The following is a 26,657-nucleotide window of genomic DNA, read 5'->3' on the forward strand; positions in this document are numbered from 1 at the left end:
GCCATTTTCTCTCCTGTGTCATGTGACTCGTTAGTGTTACAAGGTCGCAGATGTGTTAAGTTTGGTGTTATCACTCTCACATACTGGTCACTGGAAGTTTAACATGGCACCTTATGGCAAAGGACTCTGAGGATCTAAACAAAAACAATTGTTGCTCTACATAAGGATGGCCTAGGCTACAAAGAGACTGCCAAAACCCTGAAACTGAGCTGCAGCATGGTGGCCAAGACCACACAGCGGTTTAACAGGACAGGTTCCACTCAGAACAGGCCTCGCCATGGTCGACCAAAAAAGTTGAGTGCACGTGCTCAGCGTCATAGCCAGAGGTTGTCTTTGGGAAATAGATGTATGAGTGCTGCCAGCATTGTTGCAGAGGATGAAGAAATGGGGGGGCAGCCTGTCAGTGCTCAGACCATACGCCGCACACTGCATCAAATTGGTCTGCATGGCTGCTGTCCCAGAAGGAAGCCTCTTCTAATGATAAATTACAAGAAAGCCCGCAAACAGTTTGTTGAAGAGAAGCAGACTAAGGACATGGGTTACTGAAACCATGTCCTGTGGTCTGATGAGACCGAGATAAACTTATTTGGTTAGGATGGTGTCAAGCGTGTGTGGCAGGAACCAGGCGAGGAGTACAAAAACAAGTGTCTTGCTTACAGTCAAGCATGTTGGTGGGAGTGTTATGGTCTGGGGCTGTGTGAGTGTTGCCGACACTGGAGAGCTACAGTTCATTGAGGGAACCATGAATGCCAACGTGTACTGTGACATACTATAGCAGAGCATGATCCCCTCCCTTCAGAGACTGGGCCGCAGGTCAGTATTCCAACCTAACGACCCCAAACACGCCTCCAAAACAACCACTGCCTTGCTAAAGAAGCTGAGGGTAAAGGTGGTGGGCTGGCCAAGCATGTCTCCAGACCTAAACCCTATTTAGTATCTCTGCATCCTCAAACGGAAGGTGGAGGAGCGCAAGGTATCTAACATCCACCAACTCTGTGATGTCGTCATTGAGGGTTGGAAGAGGACTCCAGTGGCAATCAGTGAAGCTCTAGTGAACTCCATGCCCAAGAAGGTTAAGGCAGTGCTGGAAAGTAATGGTGGCCACACAAAATATTGACACTTTTAGGCCCAATTTAGACATTTTCACTTAGGGGTGGCTGTGTGGAGTTATTTTGAGGGGACATCAAATTTACACTGTTATACAAGCTGTACACTCACTACTTTACATTGTAGAAAAGTGTAATTTCTTAAGTGTTTTCACATGAAGATATGCTAAAATATTTACAAAACTGTGGGGTGTAGTCACTTTTGTGAGATACTGTGTGTGTAATATAAATAAATATATATATTTATATATTAATATTATAAAATTAATGCTCAAACGTTTGCATACCCTGGCAGAAACTGTGAAAACTTGGGATTTAATATTGAAAATATGACCGTGCCAAAAAACTTTTGTTTAAGAATAGTGATCACATGAAGCCATTTATTATCGCATATAGTTTTTTTTAAATCATAATAACATAAATCACCAAAATGGCCCTGATAATGATAATTTACATACCCTGGAATGTTTGGCCTTGGTACAGACACAGAAGGTGGCACAAACAGGTTAAATTGGCAATTAAAGGTTAATTTCCCACATTTGTGGCTTTTTAAATCACAATTAGTGTCTGTGTATAAATAGTCAATTAGTTTGTTAGCTCTTGCATGTTTGCATTAAGCAGGCCAGACACTGAGCCATGAGGAGGTAGAAAACAGTCAAAAGACCTGCGTAACAAGGTAATGAAACTTTATAAAGATGGAAAAGGATATAAAAAGATGTCCAAAGCCTTGAATATGCCAGTCAGTACTGTTTAATCACTTAATAAAAAGTGGAAAATTTAGGTGCTCTTTTGATACCAAGCAAAGGTCAGGTAGACCAAGAAAGATTGCAGCCACAACTGGTGGAAGAATTGCTCAGGATACAAAGAAAAACCAATAGGTAACCGCAGGAGAAATGCAGGCTGCTCTCCAAAAAGACGGTTTGATTTTTAAGGAGCACAATTAAACAATACTTGAACAAAAAAGAGCTGCATGGTTGAGCTGCCAGAAAGAAGCCTTTACTGTGCCAATGCCACAAAAAATCCCAATGAGGCATGTCAAGGTGGTGTTGTGCACATTGCAACCAGGCTTTTTTGTGGAACTTGTACAGTAAAGGCTTCTTTCTGGCAACTTGACCATGCAGCTCTTTTTTTGTTCACGTATCATCGTATTGTGCTCTTTTAAAAACAACCACACCATCTTTTTCCAGAGCAGCCTGTATTTCTCCTGAGGTTACCTGTCAGTTTTCCATTGTATCCCAAATAGTTGCTGTGGCAGTTGTGGCTGAAATATTTCTTGATCTACCTGACCTTGGCTTTGTATCGAGAGATCCCCAAATTTTCCACTGTGAACAGTACTGACTGGCATATTCAAAGCTTTGGATATCTTTTTATATCCTTTAACATCTTTGTAAAGATTCATGCCTTGTTACACAGATCTTTTGACTGTTCTTTTCTACCTCCTCATGGTTTAGTGTCTAGCCTGTTTAGTGCATCCATGTGAGAGTTAACAAAATCATTGACTATTTATACACAGACACTAAGGGCATGTTCACACTGAGGTGGTGAGGGCTGTAGCGGTAAAGCGCCACTAGTTTTAGTATCGCTTTACCACTGTTTAAGCGGAGCACTTTTAACCCCCCCGACCCCCCCATCCCCCTCGAAGGGGTTAAAAGCACCGTTGCCAAAGCGCTTTGCAGGCACTTCGGCAGCGCTGCCCATTGATTTCAATGGGCAGGGCATTTTAAGAGTGGTGTATACACCGCTCCTAAACTGCCCCAAAGATGCTGCTTGCAGGACTTTTTTTTTTTTTTTTTAACGTCGCACAAGCGCACCGCTCCAGTGTAAAAGCACTTGGGCTTTCACACTGGAGTGACAGGAGAGGCGCTTTGCAGACACTATTTTTAGCGCTAAAACTCCTGTAAAGCTCCTCAGTGTGAAAGTGGCCTAATTGTGATTTAAAAAGCCACAAGTGTGGGAAATTAACCATTTAATTGCCATTTTAGCCTGTGTGTGCCACCTTCTGTGTCTGTACCAAGGCCAAACATTCCAGGGTATGTAAACTTTTTTATCAGGGCCATTTGGGTGATTTCTGTTATAATTTAAAACAGATCCAAAAAACTATGTTACTAAATGGCTTCATGTGATTGTTATTCTTAAAAGACAGTTTTTTGTCATGATCAGTCATATTGTCAATATTAATGCCAAAATTTCTACCAGGGTATGTAAACTTTTGAGCACAACTGTAGTGTGTTTTATATATAGATATAGATATATAGATATATATCTCTATCGATCTATCTCTCATTATTGGCACCCTTTTGAAGTGGTGTTAAAAATCCTGCTTGCTGCATATTTGGCAAAACGCACCACCTCATTGCAATGCATTGAAAATGCAGCAGGAACACATCAAAAATGCACCTGTGTTGCGTTTTTGATGCATTTTTGAGTCGCATGACCTTTGAATAACACAGCATAAGCAAGGTCAAATTGCAGGCGTTTTTGGCAGCCATTATCTGCACTTTTTTTTTTCTTTCGGCACAATGCTGAAAACTCTAAAAGAACAAAAAAAACGTCCTTGGAGAGTGGGGTGGCTTTACCACATGGACTATGTGTAAGGAAAAAGTGAAAATGCACCCTGCAGTTCAGTAGGACCAGAAGCTTGTGTTTATGTGAACAGACTGCACAACAAACGGCGTGTGTAATTTTAGGTTTTGGAGTGGTGACTTCTTCCTTAGATTGCCACTATTAAATGTGCTGTATACAGTTTGAATAAACACAGTTTTCTATTCTTGAACTTCAGGTTGGCTTTTGCTTAATTGTATGTGGAATGTATTTAGTCGTGGGAGGGACCTTCAGTGAAATTGTTCCCTGTTTCCCTGAGATATTTTAGGCAGAAAAAAGGTAGCACTGGGGCCATCATTTGTATCTGAGTAATATGCCACTTCTCTTTGGGTTTCGTTTTTATGGTAATAAGCCTTCATCTAACTGATGATATCTCTGCAGGGATGGCCTGGAAGATCCTCTTGATGATGCAGGATTGGTACAGCAACAGCTGGATCAACTCTCCACCATTGGGCGCTGCGAATATGACAAGACATGTGCACTCTTGGTACAGCTGTTTGACCAATCGGCACAGACCTATCAGGAACTTCTTCAAAGTGGATCGGCTCCAAGCATGGAGCTGGCTGTGCAGGAGGGTGAGAATCTAAGTGTACAGGCCAGAAACACTTGTTGATCTTGCTCATAGTATTCCATTGTATGTTGCAGCTGGTAAACCTGTTCCTGCAATCTTGACTTGAACTAGTTTACAACCCTTGTATAAAATGTTAGCGTCTACCAACATTCTCAGTTAAAATGTATAGTAAGCCATTGCAGCATTTCTGAAGAAGTTAGAACAGTGACCAAAACTTCTGATTTGTTTCTTATGTTCCATTGAAATGTAGCCCCCGCTATATGGATTATAAGTTGTAAACATGGCACCAGCATTTCTCATTTCTGTTGGTACTCCTATTTTTTCCTCTTTTGAGTCCCTTTATTGGCTCCTTCTGCAGGTCGCCTCACTTGGCTGGTTTATATCATTGGGGCAGTGATTGGAGGTAGAGTCTCATTTGCCAGCACTGATGAACAAGATGCCATGGATGGAGAACTAGTATGTCGGTAGGTATCGCTGTAAGAGATGCAAGCATAGCTGTGACGTTATTGGGGTCTGGCATGCATGTTAAGAATGTAACAGAGTAAAAGTAGATATAAACATTGAATGCAATATTTCTTAGCAAGATGAGATGTTGGGTTCCTGCATTCAGTTCAGCTCCCACAAGTGACACTATTGCATTAATTGAGCCTGCTTCTGGTTCAGAATTTGAAATGTTAATAATTTATTGCGTGATTGAGTTAGTTAAGTACATTTACAGGATAAGTTCACCTTTTCAATATGGGTGCAACATGTTACAAAAGGTGAATTGATCCTTTAAAACATTACCATGATTTATTTCCCACCTCCCTCTAGAGCTTAATATAAATAGATGGGTATATATCTATATACTGTATAATTTTTTTTTTTTTTTTTTTTTTTTTTTTTTTTTTTTATATAGCTTGTTCTTGTAGCTATCATTACTCCCTGTCACATCACTAGGCTTGTAGGATTCTTGCATAGAGAGCCGCTGTGGGAGGTCAGTTCTGATTGACAATAAGAAATAGTGTGTAGAGTGGGAGTCAGGGCAGCATCAGTATATGCTTGTTGAGTGGGGGAGAAAGGCAGCGTTATTCCATCCAGCAGGCGGGGCTGGTGAGGATTTCAGTGCAGAAAAGGCATGGTGTTCTTAGCCCAAACAGAATGTTAGACTTACACATCAACTAGTATTTTTTTTTTTTTCGTACTTGCAGTGTTTTTAACGACTTCCCCGCCCGTAGGACGTAAATGGACATCCTCGGGTTGAAGTATTTATACTGAGATGATGCCCGCACCTACAGGCATCATCCCGGTATGAAATTTTTCAGCCGGCGATTCCTTTTTTTAAGCAAAAGTGAATTTGAGCGTCGCACCTCCCTCCTGCTGTTGCATCGTACGATCGCAGAGCCCGGGAGTGATGCAGCATCGGCTGCACAGAACAGAGAGAGGAACTGATGTTTCTTTCTCTGTGACCCCTGAAATGGGAAGCAATGAGATTTCGTCACTTAGATTACACCTCTTTGTTTTCCTGGCCGCTAGTGGCCAGGAAAGCAGCTGATCAGACTGATCTGTGTCTGTTCGGCTGCATTGGAGGCCAGAGGAGCGATTTGGAGTCTAATAGACCCCAGATCTCTCCATAAAGAGACCCTGTCATGGCCCATGCTGTCACAAGGGATGAACATAAAGTTAATCCAAAAAAAAATGTAAAAACTAAAGTTTTGTATAAAATAAATAACACAATTCTGGGGATTTTAGGCTTCTGGGGCACAATGTGAAGAAGCATGCAGACAGGATACCTAGCAGCCAGAATAAGAAGGATTTTTAGAATGCCTCTAGGTGGAAATACTGCATTTTTGCCAGTTACTCTCTGCTTTGCAATATTGCATGTGGGGATATGGAATCTCAAATCATTTTGGAGTGTAATGTAAGCTTAGTGCACATAAACAATGGTTTGATAAAAAGCAAAACTTGTTGAAAAGAAGGGTTTGCTTACTGTTTGTGCACATACTGTGTTCAGGTTTGACTGGAGTTTACTTTTAATTTTATATAGAAATCATACGCTCCTCATGACAGTAAGCAAGTCAAATCCTAACCTGCCCAAGTGGACCATTCAATTTAAAGTGTATATCAGGGCAAAATGAAGCGTTCAGCACATCTCTGCATTGTGTGCACGTTTCCATTTAACCCCTTCGTATCTGGGCCAATTCTGGGCCTACATGTAAAAATCTATTATGATAGATTTTTACATGTAGATTTTTTTTTATAATAGATCTATTATAATTTATTTTTTTTTTTTTTGCTTGAAAATTGCTTAGAACCCCCTAACATTATATATATTTTTTTAGCAGAGGTCCTATAGAATAAAATGATGGGTGTTGCAATTTGTCACATGGTATTTGCGCAGCGGTTTTTTAAACGCAATTTTTTTTTTTTTTTTTTTTTAAATGCACTTTCATGAATAACAAAAACTATTTTTTTGTATAATGTGAAAGATGATGCTGATGGATACCGAACATGTCACGCCTGCCCATGGAATGGCAGCAAACTATGGTGCTTAAAATTCTCCATAGGCATTGCTTTAAACGCCTATACAGGTTACCAGTTTAGAGTTACACAGGAGGTCTGGTGCTAGAATTATTGCTCTCGCTCCGACGCTCGTGATAATACCTCACATGACATGTAATCACCATTTACATATGCGTGCGGGAGTAACGTATGCGTTCGCATTTGCACGTAAGCACACGTTGTGTTGTAGCTTGTCACCTGTGCCTTCCTGTTGACCAATAAAATGTTTCATTACATTACTAGTTAAGAGGAAGGCACAGGTAACGGCAATGGTATGTTCTGTAGATCAGTGGCCAGCTTAGCATCGTTGCACAGGTACATTTTAAGGTGCATTGAGTGGGATTCTGACTTCATATTGGTGGCAGTGTTTAATTGCTAGCATTCAGGCTTGGTTCACACTGCTGCGACCCCCAAAGTCATGCAATTTTTAGTGTGACTTTGCATTGCAACTTGCTGTGACCTCAATGCATCTTTCATGTGACTTTGCTGTTTTGTGACTCTGGCTTTGTCAAAGCATAACAATACAGGGGCATGACACATATGATTGAATTATAAAACCCCTCTGAAGTCACAGCCAAAGTCACAAAGATAAGACGCAAACTACGTACTTGCGACTTTTGTGATTTTACCATTAGTCTACGGCACTCCTGTTGCAAGGAAGATGCAAAAAAGTAATGCAGGAATTTTCTTTTTTTTTTTTTTCGCTGCGACTTGAGTTGCAGCAATTAAGACAGCACCCATAGAAATTAATGTGATTTGACGTGTCATGTGACTTTGCAAGTCGCGTGGGAAGCCACAGCAGTTTGAACTAGGGCTAACACATTGTTGATTTATTTGAATTGCTTTTCATTAACATTTATTTTCATCATTATCTTGTCATTCCTGTCCCTTTGACAGAGTGCTCCAGCTCATGAACCTCACGGATTCACGCCTAGCACAGGCTGGCAATGAGAAGCTGGAACTCTCTATGCTGAGCTTTTTTGAGCAGTTCAGGAAGATATACATTGGGGATCAAGTGCAGAAATCCTCCAAGGTAAGTAGGCTGGCTAGTTTTTGACTCGGCAGTAGATGGAGTTCCTAATTCATCTGTTCATTCTTTGATCATAATTTATTTTCTCTTTGCTGCAGCTTTACCGTCGTCTTTCAGATGTGTTGGGTCTGAATGATGAAACAATGGTGCTGAGCATCTTTATTGGCAAAATGTGAGGCCTGCTTCTATTTTAAACCTCTGACTCTTGTAAATCGTAAAGCTCTTGTGCAAGAAAATAGACAACCTGTTCTTTTGTGTTTCCTGCAGAATCACAAATCTAAAGTATTGGGGACGCTGCGAACCCATCACATCGAAGACCCTCCAGCTGCTGAACGACTTGTCTATAGGATATCCTACACTATGTACAAATTACTGGGAGGGGGAGGTCTTATGAGTACTTTCAAAGTCACAGGGGCCTGTTACTTAAGTCTAAATTTCAAACAATGTTTTTGTTCTATATGGCTATATAGGATGGAAGTACGGTAATATAATGCTATTATAGGATTTAGGATGCAAGTAGTGCAGGTAATGTATATCCTGATGCTACTACTGTTTTGTGTACTGCAGTACCTTTTGTACAGTTACCATTCCAGCAAATCTTGTATTCTTTACTTTAGGGTGAATTGGTATGGCTCGAGTAGTGTATGTTTTTTCTTTTGACTTTGTCTAGGAAAAGATATTTTTAAGTTTGCCTTTCTATGTGGGTTACAGAGCTTGATCCAGGGTACTAAAGATGTATGGACAGAAATAAAAAAATTGTTTAAGTACAACTATATGCAAAAAAAAAAGTTTTGGGGGGGGATTTACCTTCACTTTCTGTCTCATGTGTGGTGGGTTTTTTTTTTTTGGAGTGGGGTACCCTCTTAAAATCCATACCAGACCCGAAGGGCCTGGTATGCTTCGGGGGGGGGGGGGGGCACTCCATTTTTTTTTTTTTTTTTTTTTTTTTTCTCATTCATTTTTTCTTTTGCCAACATTCTCCTTTTTTTTTTTTTTTTTCATTCAGCTGTCAGTGGGGAGTCATCGGTTGTTAAGGGTGCGACAGCCAGCTTTCCAGCCTGCTTCTTATCAACCAGCTAGTCAAATTGCTTCCTTTCCATATGCATACAACATATTCGATGGATGGCTGCATGGCATTTCTTTGTGCAGATTTCCTAATTGTGACAACAGGCCATGCCTGTGCAAAGTACATTGGCTTGTAGTCTCCATTGGTGCCTATGTGACATGGTAACTACAAAGAAAATACTGTAGACAGATACAGTGTTGTAACCCTGCAATATGAAGTGCATCAACCAGTGCCTTCATAAACGGAACATTGGTATTATAATAAAAGCTGCAGATTTAAAAATATTGAAAATTACGTTTAAAATTACGTCAACAGTCTTAAAGTGGTTCTAAAAGGTAGAAGGTTTTTTTTTTTTACCTTCCTGAATTCTATGCAGGAAGGTTAAAAAAAACCTTCAGTATGCAGCTCCCCTATTACTTACCCAAGCCAGATCACGGTCCAGCGATGTGCATGAGAGCAGCTGCTTGCTCTCCCATTTGGCTAAGAGATGACAACGGGAGCCAGTGGTTTGCTGCTGCTGTCGATCATAGCCAGTGAGGAGGGGAACGGGGGACCAAGCTGTGTTGTATGAAGACAAAGAGCAGGGCTCAAGAGTGAGCATGCACGAGTGCCCTCATAGCAAGCGGCTTGCTATGGGGGCACTCGGGGAAGGGGAGGAGCCAGGAGTACCAGTGGGGAACCCAAGAAGAGGAGGAGCAGGGCTGCTCTGTGCAAAACCATTGCACAGAGCAAGTAAGTATGACATTCTTGTTTTGTGGTGTTTTTTATTATTATTTAACTTTAATATCACTTTAAGTTTGTATGAGATTTTAATAAGGCTTACGTAATAATGTTTTCTTCTGGGGTCAACCAGATGATGACCATGTTTATATTTGTGATATGTATGGCGTGTGTTAACCAACTGCAAATTGTGATCATTTTCTATTGTCCTGTGTCTTTTGTCCTTAACTCCTCGCACGTACAGCAGTGTCAGAAAGCTGGTGAAGCTTAGCGCTGTTCAGTTCATGTTAAACAACCACACAGTAAGTGCAGTGGGAAATAATGAGTATGGGGAGGAGCAATTCAAATCTCCAATGAATATGTCTGTTACAATAATGAAAAGAAGGGAGAATCTGGTTGCTGTGAATAGCAAGAATGGGTTTCTCTTCCATGCACTGATGTATTGGCCTCATGATCCGAAAATCTAGCTATTTTTTTTGTGTTATGTGGGTTTTACCTTCTTTAAATTTTACAGGAATGTATATATTTTTTTTTTTTTCCCAGCAGGCCTTTTTTTATTTATGACATATTTTATACATGAGGGTGGAAAGCGCAAGGCTCAGGTTTTTTTTTTTTTTTTTTTTTTATTAGTTTGTAAATCAAGGTTTTCAAAATATGCCATTAAGAAGCGGGTTGTATTAAAATGAGGAGCTGCTAAAGTTGCCCTTGCAACTGAAACATGTGTAGTATTGTCAGAAGCTTCAGGCTTTCTCTAGCGATCAGTACCTGATCACAACTCTTTGTAAAAGGGTGATTTTTAAGCACTTCTAACCAAGCAGTTGCTCTGCACATTGCCATGAATGTAATGATGTGCCAGAAGCTGGAGCAAGCCTAGAACTGAGTCAAAAATAACACTGATTTTGGGCTCACTTAACCTGTTCCTACTGGCCGTACGTATATACGTGGCCACTGGATAGGTGGACTTTAAACCTGAGTGTTTGTATATATTTGTCCATGGGGGAACAGCTTTCGTGTGCTGAGAACACTCTCTCACAACAGTAACTGAGCTGTCCTGGACAGCTACCGATGTACTCTTGCATACAGCGGTCACAGGGTCCGAAAGCCCACCTCCCGGCCTTAAGAGCCACTTAAAGTGCCAGGGCGTGGCAGCAAGGGGTCAAATACTTCAGCTGACCAACTTGAATTTTGGTTGATTGCTGCTGAATTGGCTGAACTTTGAACTGTGGATGGCCCTGCTGGTACCAGCTGGATTAACAAAGTCAATTTAAAAACTGAGCCAGGTGGAAAATTATCAGCCAAACAGTGACTTTTAGATGCAGGCACTGTTGGGGCATTCAGGAATACAATAGCAGTCAGAGGAGATTCCAATATCCATGCTGAATGAGAGAACTCTAATCATGTATGGTTAGCCTTACACCTGCCTTTCTTTGCAGTGGAACTGAAGATAATATACAATTTGGTTCCCAATTTTACGCTATCCAGTGCCCCCCCCCCCCCCCCCCCCCCCCCCACTGCTACACCATCATTCTGATTTAATTCCGATTTTAATGGACACCTTGTAAAAAAAAAAAAAAAAAAAACACTGTATTAAGCAGTAGGGCCCTGACTGGCTTTAACGGCTGACTCTTCCTCTCCCAAAGTGCTGCTCTACAAGGGATTACAGAAAGCTAAAGATAAGTTCAAGTATTACCCTGATTGTAATACAAAAAAAGTGTTTGTTTTTAATCATTCATAGCAAAAAAAAAATTTTGTATGAATTTTCTCTTTACCCCTAAGCAGGTTAAATTCCAAAATGCAAATAAGATGTAGACTGCTTGCCAGGGAGGAAACTGTTTGGGAAATGCCTCCACTTTCCTGTATTAAGTATTTTATAACTCCACACAAACTGTGACCAATATAACAAGACAGAGCTAGTTCACCGGTATAGGAAAAAAACCTAAAGGTGAGCTAACACCGTACACCCTCCCCATCATTCTGGTCTCCTCTGGTGATGCTGAGCTGTCGGAGCTCACGGAACTGTTCCAGCAGTCAAGGGATTTCAAATTCCTACTTTTCTCCCTCTTCTCTGTGCTGTGCTTCCGGGATGGACCATAGCGATTATGATTGGTTAGCGCCTGCACAGTGAATCTCTTTGGTCCATCCCAGAAGGACTGAACAGGGAAAAGCGGTGATTTCAAATCCTCTGGACCGCTATTCCGGCTGCATGGTCTCTGACAGCTCGACATCGAGGTAAGTACAGCAGGGATGTTGGATAAGTGGGGAAGGTGTATGGCAGGCATGTCCAAAGTCCGGCCCGCGGGCCACTGGTGATTTGGACATATATTTTTTGTGGCCCCCAATGAATCCCCGAGCACCGGGGGGGTGCCACAAAAGATATATACCCTTATTTATCGGTGCCTCGGAGGGGACAGGGAGGGGTCAGGACGAGTGCCGACAGTTTACTCAGCGGCCTCTAATAGAAAGTCCCTTCTCCTGGGCTGCCATTGGGCAACTGTTCTGTCTTTCATAGGAGGTGGGACTTTGTAAAGAAGCCACCGAGTAAACAGGGCATTGATCAGACTGCACTGATGGCAATGGGGGGTCCTGCATTCATGGCCTGGGGGAGAGGGGGCTGCATTCATGGCAATGGTGAGGCTGCAGATGGGCACTGACCCTTGTTTTGCTTAACAATTCTTTTATTTTAAGTTTTTTTTTTCCCCTGAAACTTCCCTCTTAAAGTGAAGGTTTGTGTTTATAAGCCGATAAATTTGGTATATCCAAATAAAACGCCTGAGTTCATGTCTTCTTTCACACACAGCCACAAAGGCAAGAGAATTCTTGTTGGGCATTGTATTGGTGCTCGGACTAACACACTTGGACCGAATTTTAATGGTTCAAAGAATGTCATGCAAAATGGTCGGCCCTCGTGCATGTTCAATTCATAAAACCTGGCCAGCTTTGAAAAAAGTTTGGGCACCCCTGGTGTATGGTGTTACTTCACCTTTACAGACAGATTCTTCTTCCAAGCACATATCCTCACTGCATATGGTGGTAGCCTATATAAAAATGTGTCCCGTTCACAATAGCAAGTGTTGAGTTTTGAGTTTCCTAGTCTAGAATGTTAGGCTCCATTCACACTAGCGCGTTTTTTGATGCATTTTGCAGAAATGCATGGGAATTTTTTAACATGGGTTCCTATGGAACATGTTCACATCAATGCCTTTTTGTACCTCTGCATTTTTGGAAAGGGTCAGGGACTTTTTTTCATGCAAAATGCAGCATTTTGCATGTAATAGAATTCAATGGACCAGCATCAAAAACGCACGTGCAGCGTTTTTACAGCGTTTTTGATGCGTTTTTGGCATTTTTTTTTTAAAACTGTAAAAAAAAAAAAAAAAACCCAAAACGCTGTAAAAATGCTGCTCAAAAACATGGCAAGCATGACAAAAAAACTCAAAAGCAACATGCATAGGTGTGAATCGAGCTTAACTCCTGTTTCTGAGTAATAAATGTGACCTGAAGTGAAATAAGTCAGGATAGCACTCAGAAGAAATATTTCCTATGTTTGATGCAAATGATAAATGGTTGGCATCTTGTGGATGGTGTCACTTTGTGAGCAGGGCCTACAGTAATGTCTTTTATATTGTGTTACAGAGCGAACACTTCTCTTTCCTGGGAATTAACAGCCAATCAAATTTGTCAGATATGCGCTGCCGCACTACCTTCTACACAGCACTAGGGCGCCTCCTCATGGTGGATTTAGGTACTGTTGCCTTATTTAGTTTTGTGAGTTTTACCCTTGCCTCTAGATGTGTCATTGTTTACACTGTCCTTATTGTCTTTAGGAGAGGATGAGGAACAGTTTGCTCAGTTCATGATGCCTCTCACTGCTGCCTTTGAATCAATGGCTCAAATGTTCAACAGCAACAACTTTAATGAGCAGGAAGCCAAGGTAATGTGAATTTGTTGTCACTGTGAGTCCCACATCAGTTACCCATGTACCCGGCAGATTTTTTGGCCCAGTGAATATTTCAGAACTGCCTCTATTTCCTACTAGGCAATAAGCTGTAAAGCCTGTTACACATTATAGTTGTATTTTTCGTAGAACCCAGTAGGCTAAATGGAAAAAAAACAGACACATCGCTGTACTAACATAAGCAATGTTTGTGCAGTGATGATTTCCCTCGCTGAGCTATTGTGTTTTGACAATGGTGCCCAGCACTGATTCTATGCTGGTTTTCCAGCTTGCTCGTTTGACAGAAGCCAGTCGTGCGATTGGTTTCTGTCGAACAGGCAGCTGTACACACAGGCTGAATGTGGGCCGGTTTCTACTGTACTGGCTGATGTGCAGCCCGTGTACCCAGCCTAAGCCCCTCTGGTTGTTTATTAGGCCGAGCATTCATGGGGGAGGGATTGAGCAGACATACAAGTGTGCAAGTTCCCTTCCTTATCTGAAATGTGTATCTCTAGTCTTCCCAATGCTGTTCCAGCTCTGTTACTGGTGGCAGAGATGTACAGCCTGCTACTACCTTTTTTGTTCCTCCTGAGGAAGAGGAGGGGGTGGGGTCATTACTGAAGTGCAGAGGGCTCTCCTATGGTGTCAGAGGTTTCCTGTGGTGTCAGTACATGTGAAGGGGTATCTTGTGGTGGTAGGAGGAGTGCCCTGTGGTCTCGGTGAGGGGTGTGTGGAGGAGTCCCCTTTGGGGTCACGGGGGGGGGGGTGCAAAGGGGTATCTTCGCAGCGGGTGGGCTGGGTCCAGCCCACAAAGCACGCCACACACCAGAACACACACCCTGAAAACCCCAGCCCCAAAGGGACATGCATCCCCCAAAACCACCCTGTGAGAAAGCCGTCCAACCCAGCAGCATGCCCGACTCCACTCCTCTCCATGTGTAAAATGTGCAAAAATCTCCATGTGCAAATTTGAGATCTGCCATCTGTCGCCGAAAACAAACTCAAGTCAAAAAAAAAAACTGGCTCCTAGATTCAAATTTGTCAAGCGCTGACCTAATTTACCCAGCTTTTTTTTCTTTTTTTTCTTTTTTTTTTTAAGATTTGCCGCAAGTGTGCTACTGCAGCCTCTTCTCCAAATTCAGTGTCCGATTTTACCTGTGTCTTGGCAGTCTCTGAGCCATCAGCTGCACAAACTGATTACATGTTACTAAAATCTTTGACTAATGAGCTTTTCTTGAGGAGTGGCAATCTAATGCTATCACTCCTAGGTTAAGCCCTCATTCACATTGGAGCTACTTGTCATGCGATTTGACAGGTTAAATCGCATGACAAGTAGCACCCTGTTGCCGGCAATCGCATTCAAATCGTTGCGATGCCGACTTTGCGGTGCCGCATTGATTTGAAACCGTAGTTCCAGCACTACTTTTGGCGATTTCAGGTGTGACTTGCATAGATATCTGTGCATGAAGCCACACAGATGTCTTCCAAGTCGCACTTTAAGTTACACTTGACATGCTGCTTTGAAATCGTGCGACTTCAAAGCCGCAGTCAATGTAAACAAGGGCTAAAGAAGACTGTTTCAGCTCCTGTTGATGCAATGTGCACCACCCTGAAGTTAAAAGATCAGCCTGTTGCTTCTACTAGTGCTGTTTCTGGCCTTGAGTGTTATCCACTTTTCCAGTTATTACTTTACAAAATTGGAAACGCCCCGGATAGGTTGTTTGCTCCCTAAGCACTCAACATTTTGAAACTTAAGGCAATGTGGCTGTCTTTTATATTGTTCAGATTTCAAATGCAGTAGTGCCTTGACTGGTTTAAAGGCTGGCACAGGTACAACAAGGTGTCTGTAAATTTAAGTACTTCAGATCTTTTTTGCTTTATCTAAAAGACCATTTTGCATAAGCTGAAGTCGTCTCTGGCATTTAACACATGCTGGAAAATGTTTTCTGTGCCCATTTTAACCATGTTTTCTTTCATGTCTAGAGAAGTCTAGTTGGGCTGGTGAGAGACTTGCGAGGAATCGCCTTTGCTTTTAATGCCAAGAGTAGCTTTATGATGCTGTTTGACTGGATGTATCCTTTTCAGGCTGTGTTGGACATTAGTTGACATGCCCCTGATGTATTCAAGGAATTCTGGTAGACTACGGAATTGCATTAATTTTTTAAAATACAACTTAAAGCGGTATTAAACCCAAAACCTATTGCAGCTTGCCAATCATTAGATGTGGCGGCTGTATTTGTTTTGTTTTAGGCTTTTTTTTTTCCTCTCTGTTTTCACCTGGTGATCCAGCAGTAACCCAACTCCTGTGTTGTAGTGCCTACACTCTGGATGAAGGAGCATAGAGACACCTTTTGGACAACAGCATTGTCATTCTGGGGGGAGGGGAGTGTAAGATGTACTAGCAGATTTAAGCTGGCCATAGATTGTTCAAAAGACGCCAAATTTATCAGCAACTGAGCAAAACTTGATCCTTTTTTGGCCATTCCCATTTGAGAAGAGTCGAACTATAGCAGTCAACTCCTCTCAAAAAAAGACTGTTATTGTATTGTATTTCGATCAGTATTGTATTGTATTTCGATCAGTGCATGCAGCCAATAGGCAGCTGTGCTGATCAGTGTATTCTGACAGCGGAGGAGTCCCGTTGTCAGAATACAGTAGCACATTGAGGAGGATTCCCACATCCACCTGGAATTTGTGGATGAGGGAATCTGTTTTTTTTTTTTTTTTTTTTTTTTTTTTTAGTTGGCTGGCTGATCCAAATAAAAAAAAAGGAATTTTTCTATGGCCAGCTTTAGATACACTAACAAATTGTAACCTATAAGCGCATTTACAGCAACAGTTTTTTTTTCCCCTTTTGAGGTAAAGGTTTTACATACAAGCTGATCATTCTAAGCACCCCTGTCGGTGGTAAATTGTTGGTTTCATCCTTGTAACTGCTACTTCTGCATGACACCTCTTGTTCGGTTGAAAAACAGAGTTACTGGCCAGATCACCAGGTGAAAAAAAAGCCTAAAAAAGAGACTGCAGCCATCATGTGTAAGAATTAGTAAGCTGCAGTATAATGTTTGCTACTGGGTTTAATACCACTTTAAAAGAATGTAAATCCTGGAAGCAGATTATTGCTTGTGGGTCACGTTTCATTTATCTTTATTGTATGTATCAGTCTTTGTGTGTCTGGGTAAAATTATGTGTAGTTTGTGAGAAGCAATGTGGACCAGGTGCTTGGTAAGTAGACCAGTTAAAGGACAAGTTCAATTTAAAAAAAATAAATGCACATTTTTTATTTTATTTAATTTTTTTTTTTTTGCAGGTAAAAAAATGTGCATTTATTTTTTTTTATTTTTTTTTTTTTTTTTTTAGTAGAAGCCTGTAAAGCAGATTGCTGGTGCCATGCAGGTCTCCTGCACAATGTCAGTGTATCAGCTTACACGTACATCCCGTATGGTAAGCCGAAACTCCCTAAAAAGGAAGACTCAATGAACTACCACAGCGCCATGGTGGTTCATTGAGAACCTCAAGCCGACAACCGCTAAGGATGTCGGGACTTGTAGTTCATTCAGACACACAGAGCTGTGTGTCTGAATGGCGCAGCCGTGTGGGCGGAGCCCCGCACAGCCATGCTGCTTTCAAACAGTGACAGCTAGTACAGGGAATTTCTCCCCGTACTGCTGTCACAAGAGGGGAGCGGGTGGTGGCTGCAGCACTGGAAACATGTAACATGTTCCCAAAGGTGAACTTATCCTTTAAAGTGAAACTGCAGCCAACCATCAGGTTTATTGCTGTCTTTGTCCCCAGTGCAAGGATTCCACATTACTTGTTACCCCAAAGACAGCTGTGACTAGAAGAGGGAGGGAGGGAAGAGAATTTTTGTTGTTGAGATTTTCTCTCACTTCATGTCTCCAAAACCAAATTTTTTTTTTTTTTTTCCCAACTTAAATGTATATGTCTACCAAAAGTATATGTAGTGGCCTAAGCAATAAGAATTGTTAATAGTGGAGGGGGGAGTGCAAAGATGGATGCAGAATATGCCCCCCACACTACAGTTGTGGAAAAAAGCAGTTAATGACACCCTGCCATTTAAGAAACTGATCTACACACACAGGGGATCCGCTCAAAAATATTCAAAGATCTCAGATAGATGGTTGGAGGACGGGGAAACCTGTGTATAATGGTTCCAAATCCAGTGCAGCGTTCCCCTACACCAAAAAAACAATATATTTATATGTTGGACTGTTCTTTGCATAAATTATGACATGTGAATATATGTGTATGCATGCCCTGTAATATTTCTGCATATTTAATTTCAATGACACAATATGTATCTGACCTTCTGTGGTTATATGTACCCGATTGACTTGTAAAATGTGTGTTATATCAATAAAGTTGTTTTTTTCCAAGTAAACAAAATAGTGGAGGGGGGATGTCTGATATGTACCAGTCCTGGTCATTGCTATTCCTTAGCTATTCTCAGATACCCAGCATACATGCCCATTCTTCAGAGGGCACTAGAACTCTGGTTCCATGACCCAGCCTGTACAACACCCATCCTCAAGCTTATGGCAGAACTAGTACACAACAGGTTTGTTTTCTTCTTCCTTTTTTTTTTTTTTACCCCTTAAATAGTAAAAAGGAGCTGACCATGTCTGTCATCCATCTGCAGGTCACAGAGGTTACAGTTTGATGTTTCCTCACCGAACGGCATACTTCTATTTCGAGAGACCAGTAAAATGATCACAACTTATGGTAAGCCGTTACATAAGAGGATACCCTCTTCACTTCATTTGCATTATCTTACAGCCAAAAGTTGTCAAATGGATAAAACTGATCATTTATTTAACCTATCAAATAAATTTTTTCTGTTCCACAGTTTTTGTGATTTACTCACCCCTTGCCACACTGTGTAGTCACATTTGTGTGACACCACTAACTCAGTAGGAAATTACACATATTCTAGTCTCTACCTCTACACCCCAGAATATTAGATCATTCTAATAAGAAAAGTTTTGCAGTTCTGGCCTGTATCCTTCCTTCCTCCTTCACTATACTAAAATTAAGAAGCACTGTCACGGTATTGTCAGAGTAATGTTGAAAGGAACACATTAAGCCTCTGTTCACACTGGTGCGACTTGTCATGCGATTTGACAGATCAGTCACATGAGAAGTCGCACCCTATTTCTGGCTATGGAACCGTTCATATCAGTGCGACTGTCTTGCATCAATTTTTGAAACGGTTTCTGCGCCATTTTTGACAATTTCATGTGCGACTTGCAGTGACATCTGTGCATGTAGTCGCACAGATGTCATCATGCAACACACAAAATTGCACGAATCATCGGCTTTGAAATCGCTCAGAGGTAGTGCGATTTCAAAGCTGCATTCAGTGTGAACTGGGTGTAAAAGGATTAGCAGGTTATGAGAAGAAAGGGGAACAGGGAATCATTAAATGAACACAAACAGAGTAATGTACAGTCTACACTGGGGGAAAAAATTATACCCAGACATACGTTCAATTCAGGGGTGGAATTTAGTTGGAAAGTTAGTCCTAAATGACGGTGTGCACAGGGATTACTGATTCCATCAAAGATCATTTTCAAAGGCGTGGTATAAGACTTATGCCCTGTACACACGGTCGGATTTTCTGACGGAAACAGTGCGATCGGATTGTGTTGTCGGAAATTCCGATCGTGTGTGGGCTCCATCGGAATTTCCGACACACAAAGTTTGAGAGCAGGCTATAAAATTTTCAGACCACAAAATCCGATCGGTTAAATTCGAAACAAATCCGACGCACAAAGTGCCATGCATGCTCAGAATAATTTAAGAGACGAAAGCTATTGGCTACTGCCCCGTTTATAGACCCGACGTATGTGTTTTATGTCACCGTGTTCAGGACAATCGGATTTTCCGACAACTTTGTGCGACCGTGTGTATGCAAGACAAGTTTGAGCCAACATCCGTCGGAAAGAAATCCGTGGATTTTGATGTCGGAATGTCCGATCAATGTCTGACCGTGTGTACAGGGCATTAGACCCCTTTCACAGTGAGGTGGTTTTCAGGCACTTTAGCGCTAGAAATAGCCACTGAAAAAGCGCCCTCTCATTCATTGCCGTGTCTTTTCACACTTGGGCGGTGCGCTTGCGGGATGTTAGGAAAAGTCCTGCAAGCAGCATCTTTGGGGCGGGTTGCGAGTGCTGTAAATAGCGCTCCGCAAAACTGGACTTTTTACCTTGTCTTTAAGGTAAAAACTGCACCGCTAGCGGCTGAAAAGCACCGCAAAAAACTAGCGGCGCTTTAGCGCTAACGACCGGGTACTGCAGTGTGAGAGGGGTCTTAAATCTCTGTGGGGATGACATTTGGGCCATGTAGGCAACAAAGCAAATATATCCTTTTTTTGTTGTTTTGTTTTATTTTTGTTTTTTCTTTTTTTGTTTTTTTTTCTCAAAATATGTGCTTATGGCATACATTACATTATGCTTATATTTCTGTAGCTAGTCTCATCTCACTGGAGTACTGAAGTCGTCTTCTTTCTGGAGGTGTTTTTATGTGTTTTATAGACATGCATTTTCCCCTTAGGTAATCGGATCCTGACCCTGGGTGAGCTCCCCAAGGAGCAGCTCTATGTGCTGAAGTTGAAGGGAATCTCTATATGTTTCTCGGTGCTAAAAGCCGCTCTTAGTGGCAGCTATGTCAACTTTGGGGTCTTCAGGCTGTACGGAGATGAAGCTCTGGATAATGCTTTGCAGACGTTTGTCAAACTGCTGCTGTCTGTGCCACACAGTGATCTGCTGGTAATGCTACACTCAAGGATCTTTTTTTTCTTTTGCAGCATTGGTATTTGTCTTTTGATCTGTAGGATTATCCTAACCATGGCTAACTGTATTTATGTATTAACCAGCAAATTCCTAAAGAGAACCATTTGTAAGGGAAAGTCCAATAAGTTTGCTTTATAAAAACTAAAATAGGGCTATTGGTAATGGTGTCTATTCGGGTTCATTTTATTGTCTTACCTGAGATGCAAATGCCATTGATGAAATCAAGTTGCTATGGGCAACGTTTCTATTTTTCCCTACTTTATATAACAGCCTTAACATTAGCTTGTATTTTAAGTTCACCGCAAGATACATCAGCTGTATTTCAATTTGTGAAGTTCATTCAGTTTATTATGTATACAACATTCCTAATGTTCCTTTTTGATGGCCCAAATCAGTGTTGGTCATATTGCTGTATGTATTCCATTGACTGCCCCTCTGTGATTGCAAGAATAAACCAAGCTTAATCAGAGCTGCCACCTCTGTGATCGCAGAACCGGTTAGCAATGGCCATTTCTAAAGCCTAATACTCACCATGAGCTTTTTTCGTTCAACCCAGCGGGTTGAATGAAAAAAAAACTGATTTGCTCTGATCAGAGCCACTCTACTAACAATCAGATGTTAGTACAGCAATCTTCCCCACTGAACTGTTGTGTTCTGACAGGGGGAAAGCTGCAAACAAAAAACTTACCAGCCAGCCTGCAGAACAACCAAATTGATCCTGTCTAACAAGTCATGTTAAAACAGAGGGTTTTGTTTGCACACATTTGCAGATATATGCATAAGCTGCTGTGCCCACGGCAAGGCCCCTCTGTCTACTGCAGTCCTAACTCTTTGAATTTGTGAGCAATGGATAGATTGAGGGCAGGTGTGTCTGGAGGGAGCCCACTCCTTAAAGGCACAGTGATGCACATGATGCTCAGCAAGAGCACAATAACGAGCTGAAGGCATCCAGTGCATCCCCACGCCCAATTCAATCAATTGCAGTAGACAGAGGAGCCTTTCCATGGGCACTGCAGCTTGTGCATATATTTGCATGTGTGCATAATTGTGTGCACTCCTGTTTTAATGTGACTTGTTAGACAGGGTCAATTTGGTTGTTTTGCAGGCTGTCTGGTAAGTGTGCTGGGAAGACTTTGTTTGTGACATGCGTTGCTTTTCCATGTACACTTTTTAATGCTAAGGCTAGTTACAGTGAGGGGAAAAAAGTATTTGATTCCCTGCTGATTTTGTATGTTTACCCACTGACAAAGAAATGATCAGCCTAGAATTTTAATGGTAGGTTTATTTTAACAGTGAGAGACATGATTTAAAAAATATTCAGAAAAATGCATTTCAAAAAAGTTATAAATTGATTTGCATTTTAATGAGTGAAATAAGTATTTGACCCCTTCGCAAAACATGACTTAGTACTTGGTGGCAAAACCCTTGTTGGCAATCAGAGGTCAGACGTTTCTTGTAGTTGGCCACCAAGTCTGCATACATCTCAGGAGGTATTTTGTCCCGCTCCTCTCTGCCGATCCTCTCCAAGTCATTAAGGTTTTGAGGCTGACGTTTGGTAACTTGAACCTTGAGCTCCCTTCACATATTTTCTATGGCATTAAGGTCTCAAGACTGGCTAGGCCCTAATGTGCTTCTTCTTGAGCCACCCCTTTGTTGCCTTGGCCATATGTTTTGGGTCCTTTTCATGCTGGAATACCCATCAGCGACCCATTTTCAATGCCCTGCCTGAGGGAAGGAGGTTCTCGCCCAAGATTTGTCAGTACATGGCCCCGTCCATCATCCCTTTTTGATGCAGTGAAGTTGTCCTGTCCCATTAGCAGAAGAACACCCCCCAAAGCATAATGTTTCCACCTCCATGTTTGATGGTGGGGATGGTGTTCTTGGGGGTCATAGGCAGCATTCCTCCTCCTCCTCCAAACATGGCGAGTTGAGTTGATGCCAAAGAGCTTCATTTTGGTCTCATCTGACCAGAACATTTTCACCCAGTTCTCCTCTCCTGAATCAGGCAGATGTTTGATGGCAAACTTCAGACGGACCTGTACATATGCTTTCTTGACCAGGGGTACCTTGCGGGCGCTGCAGGATTTCAGTCCTTCACGGCGTAGTGTGTTACCAATTGTTGGTGACTATGGTCCAAGCTGCCTTGAAATCATTGACAACATTTTCCTGTGGAGTTCTGAGCTGATTCCTCACCATTCTCATGATCATTGATACTCCACGAGGTGAGATCTTACATGGAGCCCCAGACTGAGGGAGATTGAGCTTTATTTTGTGTTTCTTCCTTTTGCAAATAATCGCACCAACTGTTGTCACCCTCTCACCAAGCTGCTTGGCGATGGTCTTGTAGTCCATTCCAGCTTTGTGTAGGTCTACAATCTTGTCCCTGACATCTTTGGACAGCTCTTTTGGTCTTGGCCATGGTGGAGAGATTGGAATCTGATTAATTTGCTTCTGTGGACAGCTCTCTTTTATACAGGTAACAAGCTGAGATTAGGCGCACTCCCTTTGAGAGTGCGTCTAATCTCAGCTCATTACTTGTATAGAAGACACCTGGGAGACAGAAATCTTGCTGATCAAATGCTTATTTTACTTTTTAAAATGTAAATCAATTTTATAACTTTTTTTGGAATGTGTTTTTCTGGATATTTTTTTTTGTTCTGTCTCTCACTGTTAAAATAAACCTACCATTAAAATGATATAGACCATTTCTTTGTCGGTGGGCAAACGTACAAAATCAGCAGGGGACCAAATACCTTTTTCCCCTCACTGTATAGGTTGGGGTGTTGTGTTTTTTGTTTTGTTATTTTTGTTTGTTTGTTTTTTTTTGTTTTGTTTTTTTTTGTTTTTGTTTTTTTTGAAGCGCCGCAAACACTGTGCAACCCTGTGCAATGCGTGCAGTTGCAGCATGTTTGCAAAAGTGTTAAAACAGCCAGTGAGGAGGCATTACATCGCCACCCCACCACCTGTCAATCGCCTCTGAAAAGCTGTCCAAACACGGATCGCTCATCAGAGGAGCAGTATTTTTAATGAAAGAAAGCTGGAGAGCTGGCATAGTTTTCCTTTTCATTTTTTTTTTTTTTTTTTTCATTTTTGCACATCTGTCTGCTTTTCTTTATTTTTCACTTTAACAGCACAACAATTTCAACTGTATCATTTACCGGCAAAACACAAGTTTTGCTATCCCCCATTATAAGCAGGGCTCTGAGACGCACCATGAAATAAAATGAATTGCCTCAGGTTCAGAGAGTTGTACTGTAAATATAACCTTAAATGTTTCTCTGTGATTGCAGGATTACCCCAAGCTCAGTCAGTCGTATTACTCGCTGCTGGAGGTGCTGACTCAGGATCACATGTCTTTCATTGCCAGCCTGGAGCCTCATGTAATAATGTACATTCTGTCCTCTATCTCTGAGGGGCTCACAGCTCTAGGTGGGTATCTGCTTGTGTTTGGTATTTTGAAGACCTGCCGACATTGTGCAGTTTGTCGTTAATAACATGCTCTGCATTCTCCAGACACCATGGTGTGCACAGGCTGTTGCTCCTGCCTGGACCACATAGTCACATACCTCTTCAAGCAACTTTCCCGCAGCAGTAAGAAAAGGGGAGCCCCACCCCCACAAGAGAGTGAACGCTTCCTGCACATCATGCAGCAGCACCCGGAGATGATCCAACAGGTGACCTTATTTAAAAAGGGTTTTCAGATTCTAACCCCCTTAATTGGCATGCAACTAGGTCTATAAATGACAGACTTCTTCCAGCTGTAATATAACAGATTTCCTGAAATGCAGCTTGGTTAGGTGCAGCAGCTTCAATAAACCATTTCATATAAGAAAATCAGCCTTCAACAGCTGGACCAACCAGGAAAACAGTTGTGGTTTCTTTGCCCCTATGTAGATGTATTGCAGGAAATGTAATTATTTTATTTAAACACTTCTGCCAGGAGCCGCTAGCAGGGGACCCGAGAAGAGGCGGATCAGAGCTGCTCTGTGTAAAACCATTACACAGAGCAGGTAAGTATGGCGCGTTTGTTATTTTAAAAAGAAAAAAAAAAAAAGTAGGTTTACAGTCACTTAAATGTTGAACCCCATAAGTAGTTTAATCACTTTTATCATTTAATGGAAAGGTGGTGTGTTTTATTATTTATTTATTTTTTATTTTTTTGATAAGGGCAGTTTTTTTTTTTTTTTTTTTTTTTTTTTTTTAAAATAGAACACAGACCAGTGACATTAAAAAAAAAAAAAACTGAATTGTCTCCTCTAAATATATCAGAGTATGTATCTGCTTTCAGCACTTGGCTCATTCAGGATTACCTGCAGCAGTGCATAAAGGGGATAATATTTGGAGAGCAGCTAGATGGCTTTTATTTATGTGTCTCTCTATCCTCCTTTAGATGCTTTCCACTGTTCTCAACATCATAATATTTGAAGATTGCCGAAATCAGTGGTCAATGAGCAGGCCGTTACTAGGCTTAATTCTCCTCAATGAGAAGGTAGGTGTTACGTGTTTCATCATTTGCCTCTGCCTCGTTCTTCATTCTGTTAATTCCATTTCTTCTGCTACCTGCTTATTATCACATTAACACATTTCAGTCTTCAAGCCATTGCAAAATACCATAATCAGTAGCAGCCAATCAGATTTCATATTTATGGTCAGACCAAAAGATACATTTATTGGCTGTCATGGATTATGGAGTTCAGATTGGCTGAGGAATGTCTGTCAATGTAAGGAAGGAGTGGGCAGCTTTATTATTATTATTATTTTTTGCAAGTCTGTAAGTATTGTTGCTATCTATAACACTCTTTGTCTTGCAGTACTTTGCAGAGCTCCGGAACAGTATCGTCAGCAGTCAGCCCCCAGAGAAGCAGCAAGCTATGCACTTGTGCTTTGAGAACTTAATGGAAGGAATTGAGGGGAACCTACTCACCAAAAACAGGGACAGGTTAGTGTGGAAAAACTGCTAAGAATCTAATCAAGTCAGTCAGAATGTCACAAAGGAAATAGAAGTGCAGACCATTGCGGCGGCAGCTGTCTAGCTACCAAGTTTTATTTTACTTCGTAGATGAATCTGCCTTGGTGTCCCTCCCAGAGATATTAACTTTTCCTGTAAAGGTTACAGCAATAGCCAATTCAACTTTAGAAGGATTCCCTGTTGGTTAGTGAGTCTGCCTGCTATGCTTAAAGCGGAGTTCCACCCAAAAGTGGAACGTCTGCTATAAGCACTTCTCACCCCCGTACATGCCACATTCGGCATGTCATTTTGTTTTTTTGGGGGGGGTACCTAGTTTTGACAGGTACCCAGCTCTGACTTCCTGCTCTTGTCGCCTCTCCCCTCCCTTTCTGCATTCTTCTGGGACACATCACAGGTCCCAGAAGATTGCCTGGCCGCTAGGAGAGCACAGCGCAACTTGTGCATGCGCAGTACGCACCCAGCTGTGAAGCCGCACACTGTCCACAGCCGGGTGCTCACACTTGCAATCCTGGAGAGGAGTGAGGCTTCAGGCAGCCGCATCGCTGGATCGTAGGACACGTGAGTGTCTGTTTTTTGTTTGTTAAAAGTCAGCAGCTACACTTTTTGTAGCTGCTGACTTTTAATAGACTTACAAACAAGCGGAACTTTGCTTTAAAGACAATTGAGGAAGCTGGAATAAGCTCCATTTTTATGTCAAGACAGGAAATATTCTGTGGTTTCACCTTAAAGTGCAAGTCCTCATTTAGTGGCAGGCCTGGGACAATGCAGGTAGGATGGACAGGTGCCGCAGGCAGTGTTTTCAAGGCTGTAGAGTGGCAATGAGCGTCCTATGCCAGAGTGATTAGCATTCCAGCACTGGGCAAAGCTCCTTTAGGCATTTCAAGGAGGCATTGTAGGTGAATGCCTCCCTTGATGTAGGGCAGCAGCAGACCCTGCCATCAATACAGGCTCCTGATGGTGAATGAAATCCTGTACTCCCTGGCCATGTGACCCATCACATGGCCAGGAAGAGCAAGTTGTTTACCTTCCCAGCAGACACCATCCTGTACTATCAGGTATGAAGTAAGTGAGCTGCATGGCAGGTAATGCTAAATGTCTGTTGGTTTATGATTATATTTAGATGTATTCAGTGGGCTGTGCCATCTGCACAATGACTAAATGGGGGTCTTTCTGTCCTTGTACTGTCCAGAATTTGTATGCATGCATGTTTTCCTTCCTGTACTGTAAATTTTTAAACATCACTGATGTTTTGTGGTAAAGTATTGCTTTTTCATTGGAGGTTCCATTTGAGGGTTCTGCATGACAGA

The 26,657-nt window shown here is 41.8% G+C and overlaps 1 protein-coding gene across 3 annotated transcripts in view; it reads left to right on the forward strand.

The window, feature by feature from the left end:
• XPO7 (exportin 7) overlaps positions 1 to 26,657 on the forward strand; it is a 93,134-nt gene that overhangs the window by 60,884 nt on the left and 5,593 nt on the right. For all 3 annotated transcript variants that reach the window (XR_012243011.1, XM_073622260.1, XM_073622259.1), the window contains exons 12-27: positions 4,089 to 4,282; positions 4,637 to 4,742; positions 7,717 to 7,852; positions 7,948 to 8,021; positions 8,117 to 8,197; positions 9,874 to 9,937; positions 13,269 to 13,377; positions 13,460 to 13,566; positions 15,553 to 15,641; positions 18,041 to 18,148; positions 18,230 to 18,312; positions 20,143 to 20,357; positions 23,672 to 23,810; positions 23,895 to 24,055; positions 24,772 to 24,870; positions 25,193 to 25,320. Coding sequence is in view for 2 of the 3 variants with exons in the window: in XM_073622260.1 (XP_073478361.1) it covers positions 4,089 to 4,282; positions 4,637 to 4,742; positions 7,717 to 7,852; positions 7,948 to 8,021; positions 8,117 to 8,197; positions 9,874 to 9,937; positions 13,269 to 13,377; positions 13,460 to 13,566; positions 15,553 to 15,641; positions 18,041 to 18,148; positions 18,230 to 18,312; positions 20,143 to 20,357; positions 23,672 to 23,810; positions 23,895 to 24,055; positions 24,772 to 24,870; positions 25,193 to 25,320 (1,893 nt within the window). In the remaining variant the exon portion in view is untranslated. The remainder of the gene's footprint in view (positions 1 to 4,088; positions 4,283 to 4,636; positions 4,743 to 7,716; positions 7,853 to 7,947; positions 8,022 to 8,116; positions 8,198 to 9,873; positions 9,938 to 13,268; positions 13,378 to 13,459; positions 13,567 to 15,552; positions 15,642 to 18,040; positions 18,149 to 18,229; positions 18,313 to 20,142; positions 20,358 to 23,671; positions 23,811 to 23,894; positions 24,056 to 24,771; positions 24,871 to 25,192; positions 25,321 to 26,657) is intronic.

The sequence above is a fragment of the Aquarana catesbeiana genome, linkage group LG03, assembly GCF_042186555.1.
Source record: "Aquarana catesbeiana isolate 2022-GZ linkage group LG03, ASM4218655v1, whole genome shotgun sequence".
Lineage (NCBI taxonomy): Eukaryota > Metazoa > Chordata > Amphibia > Anura > Ranidae > Aquarana > Aquarana catesbeiana.